At 44.4% G+C, this 12,079-nt stretch overlaps 1 protein-coding gene across 1 annotated transcript; it reads right to left on the bottom strand.

The window, feature by feature from the left end:
• Positions 1-3,083: 3,083 nt before the first annotated feature.
• LOC145398515 (ionotropic receptor 21a-like) lies at positions 3,084-11,475 on the bottom strand. Its single transcript, XM_080271389.1, has 11 exons — positions 11,389-11,475; positions 11,066-11,143; positions 9,078-9,229; positions 8,742-8,840; positions 8,229-8,409; positions 7,369-7,605; positions 6,635-6,903; positions 6,144-6,281; positions 5,422-5,608; positions 3,781-3,884; positions 3,084-3,273 (listed from the first exon to the last, which is right to left on the bottom strand). Exons 1-11 carry the CDS (start codon positions 11,473-11,475, stop codon positions 3,084-3,086), a joined length of 1,722 nt encoding a protein of 573 aa, XP_080127515.1.
• Positions 11,476-12,079: the final 604 nt, after the last annotated feature.

The following is a 12,079-nucleotide window of genomic DNA, read 5'->3' as shown; positions in this document are numbered from 1 at the left end:
TATGTACCGGAGACGACACAGACTCCGTGTACCTTTCTCCTGCCTTTTCTTCCTGTGGGAGCAGCACCGCCAGCACGGCCACTGTATGTGCGTGGGAAGGAGCGGGCACTGTACGCCCTTCAGCTGTGTGCCCTAGGAGTCACAGAACCGCGTTCACGGCCACTGTGCGTGACGGGGAACGAGCGGGCACTGTACGCCCTTCATTCGTGGCTCTGAGAGCACTCCCAACGCAGGAAGTCCCTTACGCGGCCGACCCCTTCCCTCTCGGCTGCGTGGGACGCCCTTTGTCACCATCCGGGAGTGTTGCCCCAGAGGTGTTGCCAGAGTGGTGGCAAGGCCCGATCCAGGCCCTACCTCCTACCCCTGGGAGATCCCTGTTCCTGCCGGACACCCGACAGAGACGGTGCCGCAGTTCACCCCTGTCGGCGCCTTCCCCTACAGGCGACCGCAGTCCTAGGACCCCCAGGGCCGACCAGCAGCCTCCAGGTGAGGGCAACCCAGGCTCACTCTCCCCACGGAGCCAGAGGCGACAGGCCCGCCTCCTACAGCTGTTTGGCCCCAGTCCCGAGGGCCAGCTCTCAGGTCGAGGCCCCCAGACCGGAGGGCCTCCCTGCACCCCACCAACGAGGCTCCAGTATGAGGGCCTCCTCTGAGGTCGAGGCCCCCAGACAGGAGGGCCTCCCTGTAAGCCACCGATGACCAGGACCCGGACAGTGACTTCCCTGTGGGCAGTGTATTGCCCTCTACAGGAAGGCTCCCCCTAGGGCCTTCCCCGCACGCCCGTACTCCAGAGTGATTCATACCCAGGACACACGAGTAAATACTGTAGTGACGCCCCTTGTACCGAGAACAACCCAGGGGGAAAATAACAGTGAACAATGACAAAGTGAGGGTCAGTGTAATACCAGTGAAAGTTACCATTAATCTATAAGAGCCCGATACCTGGCAGAATAGAAAATAGCCTGAGTCCCAAATAAGAGAACTTACAGTAACTGTGAACGGAGACTAGGGTGCGCGGGAGAATCAAAAGTCTGTGCATAAGTGCCGTCGCGACTAAGTGACTACATCAAGTGTCGCGATCCGCACCCTGTCTAGTTATAGTAGTATTCGCCCCACGGACTCTTAGCCTTGTTCATTCCCAGTGCATCTAATTAAATATATATTCTGCCTAAAGACGAAACAAGGGTATCGCAATATTATAACCAATAACATAAGTGTACATGTATAATACTGTCTCAAGTGTAACTGTGAATCTTGGTGTTAAAGGCTAACTCTGTGTCCCTGTCTACTGTATATCCAATACCACTCTGTGTTATATTGTAACGGTGTAGAATTTAAGGCAATAGATGTGTTAAGGTATACTGCCTGGTTTTTATGTCCTGTACCTTTGTGGGTGCTTTACTTCCGGTCCGGAAAGAGGACCCCGCTCAGTAGCTGGTGTTCTTAGGACGAGAAGTCGACCTAAAAACACACAACATAACAGTTAGAAAAACAAATCCAATACGGCTTTGTGTTTAATCTCTTGATAATAATTCATTCACCTTAGCTTGACCCAGATTTTCATCCTTTTGCAGCTTATTTCACGTAGCTCAGTGCTAGAAAACAAGATATTACCACGGCTCTACATCCTTGCAATAGCACTTCTTTATGACCAGCACAGCAATTCACTGTTAATCTATTCCCACACCTCAGCATTCAAGACGGAGAGATTGCAGTTTGAGGCGAAGTTAGTGTAAAAAGGGTACAAAGTGTATCTCTAGATCACAGGGCCGGATTAAAAGGGGGATCACTGGGGTTGCAATGGTTACTGGGACTACAAGGACTACTGGGACTACTAGAACTGGGGCTACAAGAGCTACTAGGACTATTTGGTTTACTAGGGCCATTGGGGCTACTAGGACTACTAGGGCTGCTGGAACTACTGGGGCTAATGGAACTAATGAGGCTGCTGGGTTACTGGGGCCTCATACAAAAAGGGGTCCCCCACAGGAAAATAAATACTGATCTTAGACATTATATGCCCCTAACAGTGTATATCCCATTGGCTCCTAGAGCTCCTGTGCGAGGGACTCTGCTAGACGGGTGCCAGGCGCACCGCCCTCCGCCTATCGGCTCATAGTCGCGAAGCTCATAGGTCCCTATCCCGGGGTTCCCTTCTTTATTAAGTGTTGAAAATGCCCACCTCCGTCCCATATCGTGGACTCGGGGAGCGAATGAGATATACATTTCAAATCACGTTCTTATGTGAAGTTCGGCGGTCCTGCCATTTTTATTATTTTCTGGTCATGTAGCAGGTCCATATCAGGAATTAATAATGTCCGTGACTCTGTGTGTGTGTGTGTGTGTGTGTGTGTGTGTGTATGTGTGTGTGTGTGTGTGTGTGTGTGTGTGTGTGTGTGTGTGTGTGTGTGACCCCGGTAGACTGCAGCCTGAAATTACCCTCCTGCAGTCTACCATCTTCCTCCCGCGGGATAGGGAGGGAGTTGAGAGGAGAAACGTATAGAAAAGGTTAACTGGGTGGGTAGAGGAGAGAATCATCATCATCATCCATTCCACTCCATAGGTCATTGAGAAAGACGCCTGGCTTCAATCAGATCTGACAATAAACTGCATGATAGTTGTATGAGCGAAGAGGAGTGTGTTTACGAACAATATTATACAAAGTTCAAGGTTAGAAGAATTTATATGCACGGTTTTGGGGGTCGAATTATTAATCTCTGAAGGTGGGGATAGTTTTTCATTGCAGTTATCATTATTTATTGCATCTCATTAAAGCCAAACTAAACTAACTTATTTTACTCGTCTTTATTATGCATGTGTAAAATTGAAACTGGGAGTACTTATTGATATGCATACGTATTTTTATATATTTTAGGGGTGTTTTAGCCCCCTCTGGATTCGCCATTCATCATCCTCATCACCATCATCCTCATCATCATCACACCACCACCATCACCACCACCACCATCACCACCACCACCATCACTACCACCACCACCACCACCATGATCATCATCATCATCATCATCATCATCATCATCATCATCATCACCACCACCACCATCATCATTGCAATATCCCCACTACTCAGAAAAAAGTGAGCGCCTGCATAATCTAGTGAGGGAAATAATCTCAAACAAGAACACAGCAGCGGCCACCACCAGCCCAAAGATGCCCAGGAAAAGCGCTCCCTGAAGATGGCTTAGACTCAGTGGCTTCAATCCCTGGTTTGAATTTCTCGTCTCGCCTCCTCCAGCTTTCTTCGTCGCCTCGCTGGGGAAGTAAGTCAGATTTTTAAGATACATAGGTTGCAGTGGCAGTGACATGTTATAGGAAGTCGCCATCATCATCATCATCATCGTCATCATCATGAGGAAAGGTAAGACAGGAGCGAGAGACCACACATGCATTTACTCATTAGAAAATATATTACTGATAATATTTTTCACCAGTCCTCTGAATGGGGGATGGTGGACTGCAGAAGCAGAGTAAATTCAGCCTACTGTCTACTGGGTTCATTTTTAGATGGACTACCACTACTATTGCTGCTGCTGCTGCTGCTCCTACTGTTACTACTACTACTACTACTACTACTACTACTACTGCTGCTGCTGCTGCTGCTGCTGCTGCTGCTGCTACTACTACTACTACTACTACTACTACTACTAGCACTACTACTACTACGTCCTGAATATTGCCTCCAGTCTGGTTGTAGTTGGCTTAACAGTTGTGTAAATGAATAGAAGCTTAAGAAACACTGTCACTCTTGGCTTTACTAACCTTGCTGCCTGAACGTCTCCCTGCTCCTGGTTCTTCTTGCTCAGACGGATCTCCTGCCAGGCCTCCCGCATCATGTCATCTGTGAATTTCTTCTTCAGGCCGCTCTGTGGGTGACGCAAGGGCCAAGAAGTGTTGTCATCGTCCAACTACCTATCCATCTATAGCCAGACGCCTTAATCCCGTAAGGGGTGGCTACAAAAAACGTCTCCATGTCGCCCTGTCCCCTACTATTTCTCTGCCATCGTAATGCCGTAAAATGTCTCTTGCAATGCCCTGAGTTAGACTAATGAATGAGAGTGGGATACGTATTTTTTTTCTCCCCTTCGGGTATGATAGTGTTGAATATGTCTATCAGCAGTGCAGACATGGGGTAATCGTAATCTGTAATCGTAATCGATTGTAATCGATTACAGACTTTTGTGTAATCGTAATCGTAATCGATTACTTAGGCATTTTTTTCAAGTAATCGCAATCTTAATCGATTACTCTCATACTGTAATCGTAATCATGGTTACATTTACGATTACAAGGCCCCAGATAAGTTATTCCACAAATATTCGTCAAGAATAAAACACAGTAGTTCAGTGTCAAACAGCCAAATATACACCATAAAAGTCCATAAGTAATATGAAAACAAAAGTGAATTGTAGGTTATCACTTAGAAGCTTCCATATAATATCCTGTCTAAGCTAGAATATAATATCACCTGAGAGGATCTCAGTTGGTAGAAAAGTTAATAGAATGAAAGGGTCAAGGACAAAGTGAAGAAAAGTCTCGATGCTTGAATTATTAAAACACATCTGTATTGCAATTTGGCAAAAAAAATAAAATAAAAAAATAATAAATAAATAAAGGAACAACTTACTGGACATAGCAGTGTACAGTATATTTTTATCCAGAGAAACAGTCGCCATAGGTTCTGCAGAGCTTAACCCTATGTTCTTCCTTAAGCAGGCAATTCTTATTAAAATTATTTACATATAAGATATATATCCCTAGAAAATATCAGTTTTATCTTATTGGATGATGTTTTTGCTTTTAAAAACTAACTTCAGCTATTTACTTAATCAGTGTCAAGTATAAAAGAAACGTGCTCATAATTATATAGTGCATAACAGTACATGAAATCATGATTGTAATCATGATTACTTCTTATGTAATCGTAATCGATTACTCTTACTTTAACTGTAATCATAATCGTAATCGTAATCGTAATCTGAAGTTTGCAAAGTATTCGTAATCGTAATCGATTACAATACCCCTGTAATCGCCCCATGCCTGAAGCAGTGAGAAACTTAGTTGGAGGGAGGGCAGTCAAATGCAAGAGGACAGAGTGACGGGGGCGATTTGTCTGTGGCCAACCCCTTTCGGGATTACGGTGTCTGACTGTAGATAGATAGATAGATAGACTGATAAACAAGTAACAGATATTGATAGACAGATTATTAATGACCCTGAAGGCATGGGTACTGTGATGGATTGGTACAGTATGCTGATAATGCTGTTGCTGTGATGATGATGATGATGATGATGTGACGAGGATGATGATGCAGGTGATGCTGATGCTTATGGTACAGATGATGATGCCAGCAGTGGCATAAAATAAAACTAATAATGACGCTAACGGTACATTCAACTCACCTCAATGACGGTAAGAAGCCATCGGTCGACGTCATCCTTATAGGGAGCATCGTGTGGCATCATCCAGGCGGCATAGTTGGGGATGACGTTCTCCTTGGCTACGTACAGCTCCGACACGCCGTCCTGTCCGCTGAAGTGCTCCGCTATCATCAGTTCCGTGTTGTATCGCTCGTGGAAGAACGCTACGCTATGGAGGACACGGATATAATTGCGATAAATTCGGCTGAACATTTAGTTACCTGTCCTACAGAATACTAAATCGGTTACAATAATAAGCCTTCCCTCTTGCTAAAAAAAGAAAAAAAGTCATCAAATCATAATTCTAAGTTAATTACAAAATGCTCCATCTGTTACAATGATATCGCCTCTCTCTCGGCAATAATGTCAGCTTATTAAAGTATTACAGTTCCCTTTAATTGTCTGCCTCTCATCAGGCTTATCTCCGCTAGTATCGCATAATCAGCAAAATCGGTGCTCGCTTGTTTTCCACTAATTCCTCTCATAAGCCTACTAAAGTGCGTTTGCTCTAACCTGATAAAGATCCCGACTCATTTCAGCTCGGTTGATGACCAAATGTAGTCAGATTGAAGGGGTGATTTGTCTAGTAACCAAGGAGGCTCATTCAAACTCATAAATAAGGCTCATCGAAGTTTAGTATTGTTTAGTATTCACGTTCTGAGTGGTCCAGTTCCCGCAGATTAAAACAAGCGGTGGTGACTTACTTCTCCTGGGAGATGTGAGTCAGACCATCCTCGACCGTGGTAACAATATCCACCCTGCTGGCCACACTACAGTACGACGCCAGGTTTGAGTGTTTGAAGTACATCAGGAAGCGAGTGGCGTTCTGGGTGAATTTAGATCTGACAACACAAACACCAGATTAAGATTTCACCACCAAGATCCATTTTACTACTTGATATTATATCACCATCAAGATATATTATTATTTTTTTATTTGGTTATACTTACCCTCAGGATTCTACGAGCAAGCTGATCTGTTAGAAATGACACAAGTCATATAGTGTGGACATGTGTAGCTTAATGCAAACAATTAGCAGAGAGAGAGGAAAATGGAGGGACAGAAAAGTGGAGGAAGAGAAGTACAAGACAGGTGTTGTGAGAAGTAGAGTGGTGTGAAGTTGTCTCATTTCTCTGTAATATAAAATAACAACCTTTCCAGATTTTAAAATTTTGTTTATAGCATAAACCTCACCTCACGCCAGCCTGAGCTAATTCCTCCATATTTTCTGGTCTGGCTGGGTATTTGGGCACCGAGAGGAAGGCCGTGAGTGTGCCGCGGTAGACTGTGCCCATCACGAAGGCAAACACCAGCCACAGAACCACCAGGAACCTGGGCCCGTCACTTGTGGGCAGCGTGTGCCAAATGTCCTGACCCACCAGTATGCCCAGGGTTTCCAAGGTGGTGAACCGGTTCTTCTTCAGGATGGTTTGGCTACGTTGGTCACCCTCGTGATTTACAAACTGTGTATCATCAACAGCATCATTGTCATCATCAGCATGATGTCATTCATTTCAATCATCACAGTATTGTCACCACCATCATCAGTATCATCATGATCATCCAAGCGCGTAGCTAGGACTTTAAAAATGCGGAGGCCAAGGGTTGGTCAAATTTAATTAAGAGGTGGCCTAAGATGAACTCTTTATGGGAATCCGGGGCTATTTTCAGGGAATTTAGTATGACCTGTGGGGTGGACATGCATATTTCAGGGGTGTGTGGTGGCCATAGTGCCACCCCAATCCCCCCTGTTAAATATTAGTATCATCATCACAATTTTATAATATGATCATTATGAGGTGGGTGATGAAGGTGTAGATCGTTCCCTTCGTCACACTTATGAGGCGCACTGTAACATGTAGAGAGACTTGACACCTATTGTACCTCTAATTTCACAGAGCTTAATAAACTGTTAAGTACATACTCACCACATGCATAACCACTGGCATGATGGCTGTGAGTCCCAGTAGTGCCAGCCATACGTTGGAATGTAATGGGTAGTACAGACTCTGCCACTGTGGCTTTGTAGAGGGTTTGGCCATGCTGAAGGTAAAGGTGGCCCTGTCGATGAAGTACGTATGATCCACCCTGGCGAGGATTTGTGGTATCAGCATTATACGAAACCCTGACAGCAGCACAACATGACGCTCCAGACTGCTCATGATCTGAATGTAGAAACACATAAATGACGTTACTGTGCTCGTATCATTAAACTGATAAAATAGTATCAGCAAACGGGACACTACTGGACTGACTGAATCCTGTAAAACTACAACTAGGCAAGAACACACACACACACACACACACACACACACACACACACACACACACACACACACACACGTTTTTTAAAAAGGTAATCAATTGTAACGACAAGCTGCATAATTATAGGAACAATATTCTACTGACAATTTCAAAGTGCAGCCTGAAACGGATAACAGGTATACGTAATACGATATAAATCATCCATAAAGAGAAAAACTTTGCATTTATAATTACAGTTGGTATTAGTACTATGTAGCCTAAACTTCTTTCCAAAGCAGTGAACACAAACTATTACAGTGACATAACATGAAATAGTCCGGGGAACTTCGTATTTTAGTTTCTTCTTGCGGCCACCAGACTATTTATCTTAGGAAAGGTTTCTCGTACAGAAAGAGTTTATTAAACCTACATCTAACGCCTCCTCATGGAAGACTCCATCCTAAGCTGAAGAAAATCGTCACGATATGGCAAGAATACAGCGAAAAAGACAAAAGTGTTGGAATAAGTGAATGACGTAGCGTACCTCGTCGATGTTTGAAGACTTGTGCATGACGAAGGTAAAGTTAAGGGCGGTTGCCACAGCCTTCATCAAGAGACAGTCCCGCCCCGAATACCTGGTCCAACTGTCCTGTGCACTAGTATCAACCACCTTCCAAAATGGCGGCAAGATTAGCGCAGTTATTGGTACCCTCGCTCCGTGGAAGCTGCAACACCACACAGGGACATGGACTGGCTTGTATGATTCAGGATGCTGCAGTGTCGCACAAGAGACATTTTGCACGGTAGGTGATGATGATGATGATGAGGAGGAGGAGGAGAAGGAGGAGGAGGAGGAGAAGGAGGAGGAGGAGGAGGAGAAGGAGAAGGAGGAGGAGGAGGAGGAGGAGGAGGAGGAGTGGTAGGAGGATAACGATGATGGTAGGGACGACGACGACGACAACGATGATTACAGCGGTGATGGTGGTGGTGGTGGTGGTAGTGATGGTGGTGGTAGTAGTAGGAATAATAATGACGATGACGATGCTTAATGACTTACTTGGAATACTTGTTTGGGAAAAGAGTGGAGTGTGTACGTAGCTTTATACCGCTGCCTGCCTTCCACACCCCGAGCTGCACCACACCTCCACCACTTCCACTGTACGGTAGGTTTGCATACAAACCGTACCTGAAAGAGAGAGAGAGAGAGAGAGAGAGAGAGAGAGAGAGAGAGAGGAAGAGAGAACAGAAGACGAGAGAGATGAAATAGATCCATCCATCCACCATCTAATCATTTTTTGACCTACAAACCTACTTCCCTACCTATCTGCCTTACTTTTTATCTGCTATCTCCATCTCTATCTGTATATCTATCTATCTGTGACAATAAACTCACCTATCCTTATGCTGACTACTACGATTGATCAAAACAGTGTTCATCATGGCGAAGGTCCAGTGTTTGGTAAGTAACTCCCCGACTCCCCCTGCCGACAAACGCGTCACCACCACCACCTTCATCCCCCTCACCACCGCCCGCGCCTTCACTGCCTGCAAAAACACACTCACTGCACCAAAAATTTTACTATATCTTATTCCTGTTAACTCAAGCTTTAGTTAATATCTATGTCTGTCCTAGAACTTAGATACTCAGAGAAGCCAACATTAATCAGTGAGTATGAATCTCCCACACACTACGTGGACACTAATTTCAAAAAGACTCCCAGATTGTATTTCTTCAACTAGGGCAGAACTATATTCATTTGATAAAAAGAGGGAGTAGGTTGTGTTGTCTTTATCTGAGAATGTTTACTTCTTGGTGGGCAGTCACGGAGCTCAGTACGAATTTCCGTCTATACTACTCCCACAGACTGTGATATTGTCAACAGTTGTCTATCAGCCATCCAGTGTATCGGAAGCACAGGTCATAAAGTCCACTTCATTTGGATTCCTTCCCATTTAGGGATACCCTTCAACGAAAAGGCAGACGACCTAGCTCATAAAGCTCTGCTTTCGGATTCTCCTAATACATCTGTCAAAAGCACTATCAGCTTTCTTGTCAATCATGATATTGCTAGACAGCTTCATGCTAGCATAGCAAATGGCAGTACTAGCTCTCTTCACTACGTAAAATGTGTCCCAGAATACTCAGGTAACATATGGCCAATGAGATGGGCTTTATGAAGCTGTTGTCGTAAGACTGATTCTCGGTTATAAATATTATTGGGAATTCGCCAGAGAAGATCCATCACCATGTGCATTTTGTGGGGCACCTGCGGCACACACACTGCATCACTACATAATGGAATGTCCACTATGCTAGGTACTGTGAGTATAGAAACCCACTACTACTGACGCTGACTGAGAAAATCACATGGTTAATAATGAAAAGTTGTATTACTTCCCATTCTCCGTGAATATCCTGATTTTATACCACAGTTCTAGAAAGCACTACATTCAGATATGTATAATTACACATACTGATACTTGCCATCCTTAAATGTAGCTTACACAGACCAGCAACATTCATCAAGCCATACGCTGCCTAGCCATAGTCGCTGACAAATGTACTATTCAAGCCAGCGTAAGAGAAAAACGCTAGTGCGTACCAATGGGACATCTATGAAATAAATGAACAACTAAAAGTAGTAAAGATATGAAACTGAAAGAGAGCGGCGTAGTGTGAGAGGGGGGGTGTTTTGCCTTAGCCATAGTCGCTAACAAATGTGGGCTACTACTCAAGCCAGTGTAAGGGAAAACGCAAGTGCGCACCAATAAAGGACATGTAAAAAATAAATGAGCAACTAAAAGTAGTGAAGATGTAAAACGGAGAGAGATTGGTGTGGTGTTGAAGGGTGTGGTGGACCAAGGTCTAAAGAACCTTGTTATTTCTTTGGACTTTGGGGACATCGCTCACCGACCCCATTCGACTCGCTGATAAGGCGCGGTGTTATGTCATCATCTCAGGCTGGGGTTCATGCTGTTATACTACTGCACATTCCTATACTACTCTGATACAAAATATGCCTTACAAGTTCCTCTACTTTTTATAACAGATACTATAGCTAACATTTACTAAAGGGCGTGTGGCTACACCCACGATTTTATAATCACTAAATGTATATAACTATCCTCGTAGAAGAGGGTGTGTGGCAAGACCCACCACCTTCTTTTGTTGTATAAGTGCTTTGTATACCTTTTACAACAATAAATATTTCAAATCAAATCAAGCAACATTAATCTTTTGAAAACAATGTCCCGCCATCATACATATAACCCAGCGCTTGGTTCAGACAGACAGGCAGATGGATAAACAAACACACAGACACACAAACTGATAGAGTAGATATCTGAAGCAATATGGGTAAGTTTGAAAACATACAATACCTGTGCTGCGAATTTGGCGAAGAAGTCAGAGTCAGCGCTACTCACCACCACAGTCACGCACCACCACAGCGCGCGAACCTGCATCACAACATACCACATCACAGGTGTACTCTGGTATAAATTCTCTTTGTTAGTATATCCACTCTCTGTATATTGCCCTTACTGTCTGGCGATATTACCAAGAATGATGGCGAGATTACAGTTCCTCAGTAAAAGTGGATGCATTTTTTGGATGTACGACAAAATAAAGGAAGTTTTACACACACACACACACACACACACACACACACACACACACATGTACGTGATGTAGTGTGACCCACCTTGGCAACTGTGGCTACGATGGTAGGCAGTGTGGTGTTGGTGGTTGTTAGAAGTATCACATTCCTCTCCCATCCTGTCACCTGCATCACACAAATACAGCACCTTATTACATAACATCCACACATCACACTAACACACAAACACAGCACCATATTACATCATTATTAGGAGTAATGTGACGTAAAGATGTGCAGGGAGGTGAAAGGGAGTAAACGCAAACCTGAGGGAAGGGATGTGTGGAGAGATCTGCCAGGACGATGACGGTACAGAGAGGGGATGAGAATGAGGGCTTCACTATATCCCTCACTAGATCACCATCATCGTCACCATTCACCACACCTGCGGAGAAAGTGTGTGTCTGTGTGTGTGAGAGAGAGAGAGAGAGAGAGAGAGAGAGAGAGAGAGAGAGAGAGAGAGAGAGGAGAAGGGGGAAATATACCCCCCCCAAAAAAAAAATAATATACAGACACTTTAGGTATACCAGGCATATAAAGCAAGGCAACAGGATTAATGTGAAGTGATGGGTACTGACGTGGTGTTAAGGCTGTGGTGAGGGTAGAGCAGGGCAGGACAAGCGCCAGGATCCCCAGGACACATACATCTACCACCATTCTGACAGGCAGGTAAAATGCAAATATGTTTAGGAGGAAAAGCATGCGGCTGGAATCAAACAATAAAAGCAAAACAACG

Source organism: Coenobita brevimanus, chromosome 45, assembly GCF_032717465.1.
Source record: "Coenobita brevimanus isolate Jiangsu-jjx chromosome 45, ASM3271746v2, whole genome shotgun sequence".
Lineage (NCBI taxonomy): Eukaryota > Metazoa > Arthropoda > Malacostraca > Decapoda > Coenobitidae > Coenobita > Coenobita brevimanus.
Note: the sequence above shows the minus strand (reverse complement) of the source record. Positions and strands in the feature narration are given on the sequence as shown.

Coding starts and splice junctions, on each gene's coding strand:
- LOC145398515 (XM_080271389.1), bottom strand. CDS start 11,475: ATGCAGGTGACAGGATGGGAGAGGAATGTGATACTTCTAACAACCACC. Junction 8,410..8,741: donor TTCCCAAACAAGTATTCCAA/GTAAGTCATTAA, acceptor GTGGTGTTGCAG/CTTCCACGGAGCGAGGGTAC. Junction 5,609..6,143: donor ACTCACATCTCCCAGGAGAA/GTAAGTCACCAC, acceptor TGTCCTCCATAG/CGTAGCGTTCTTCCACGAGC.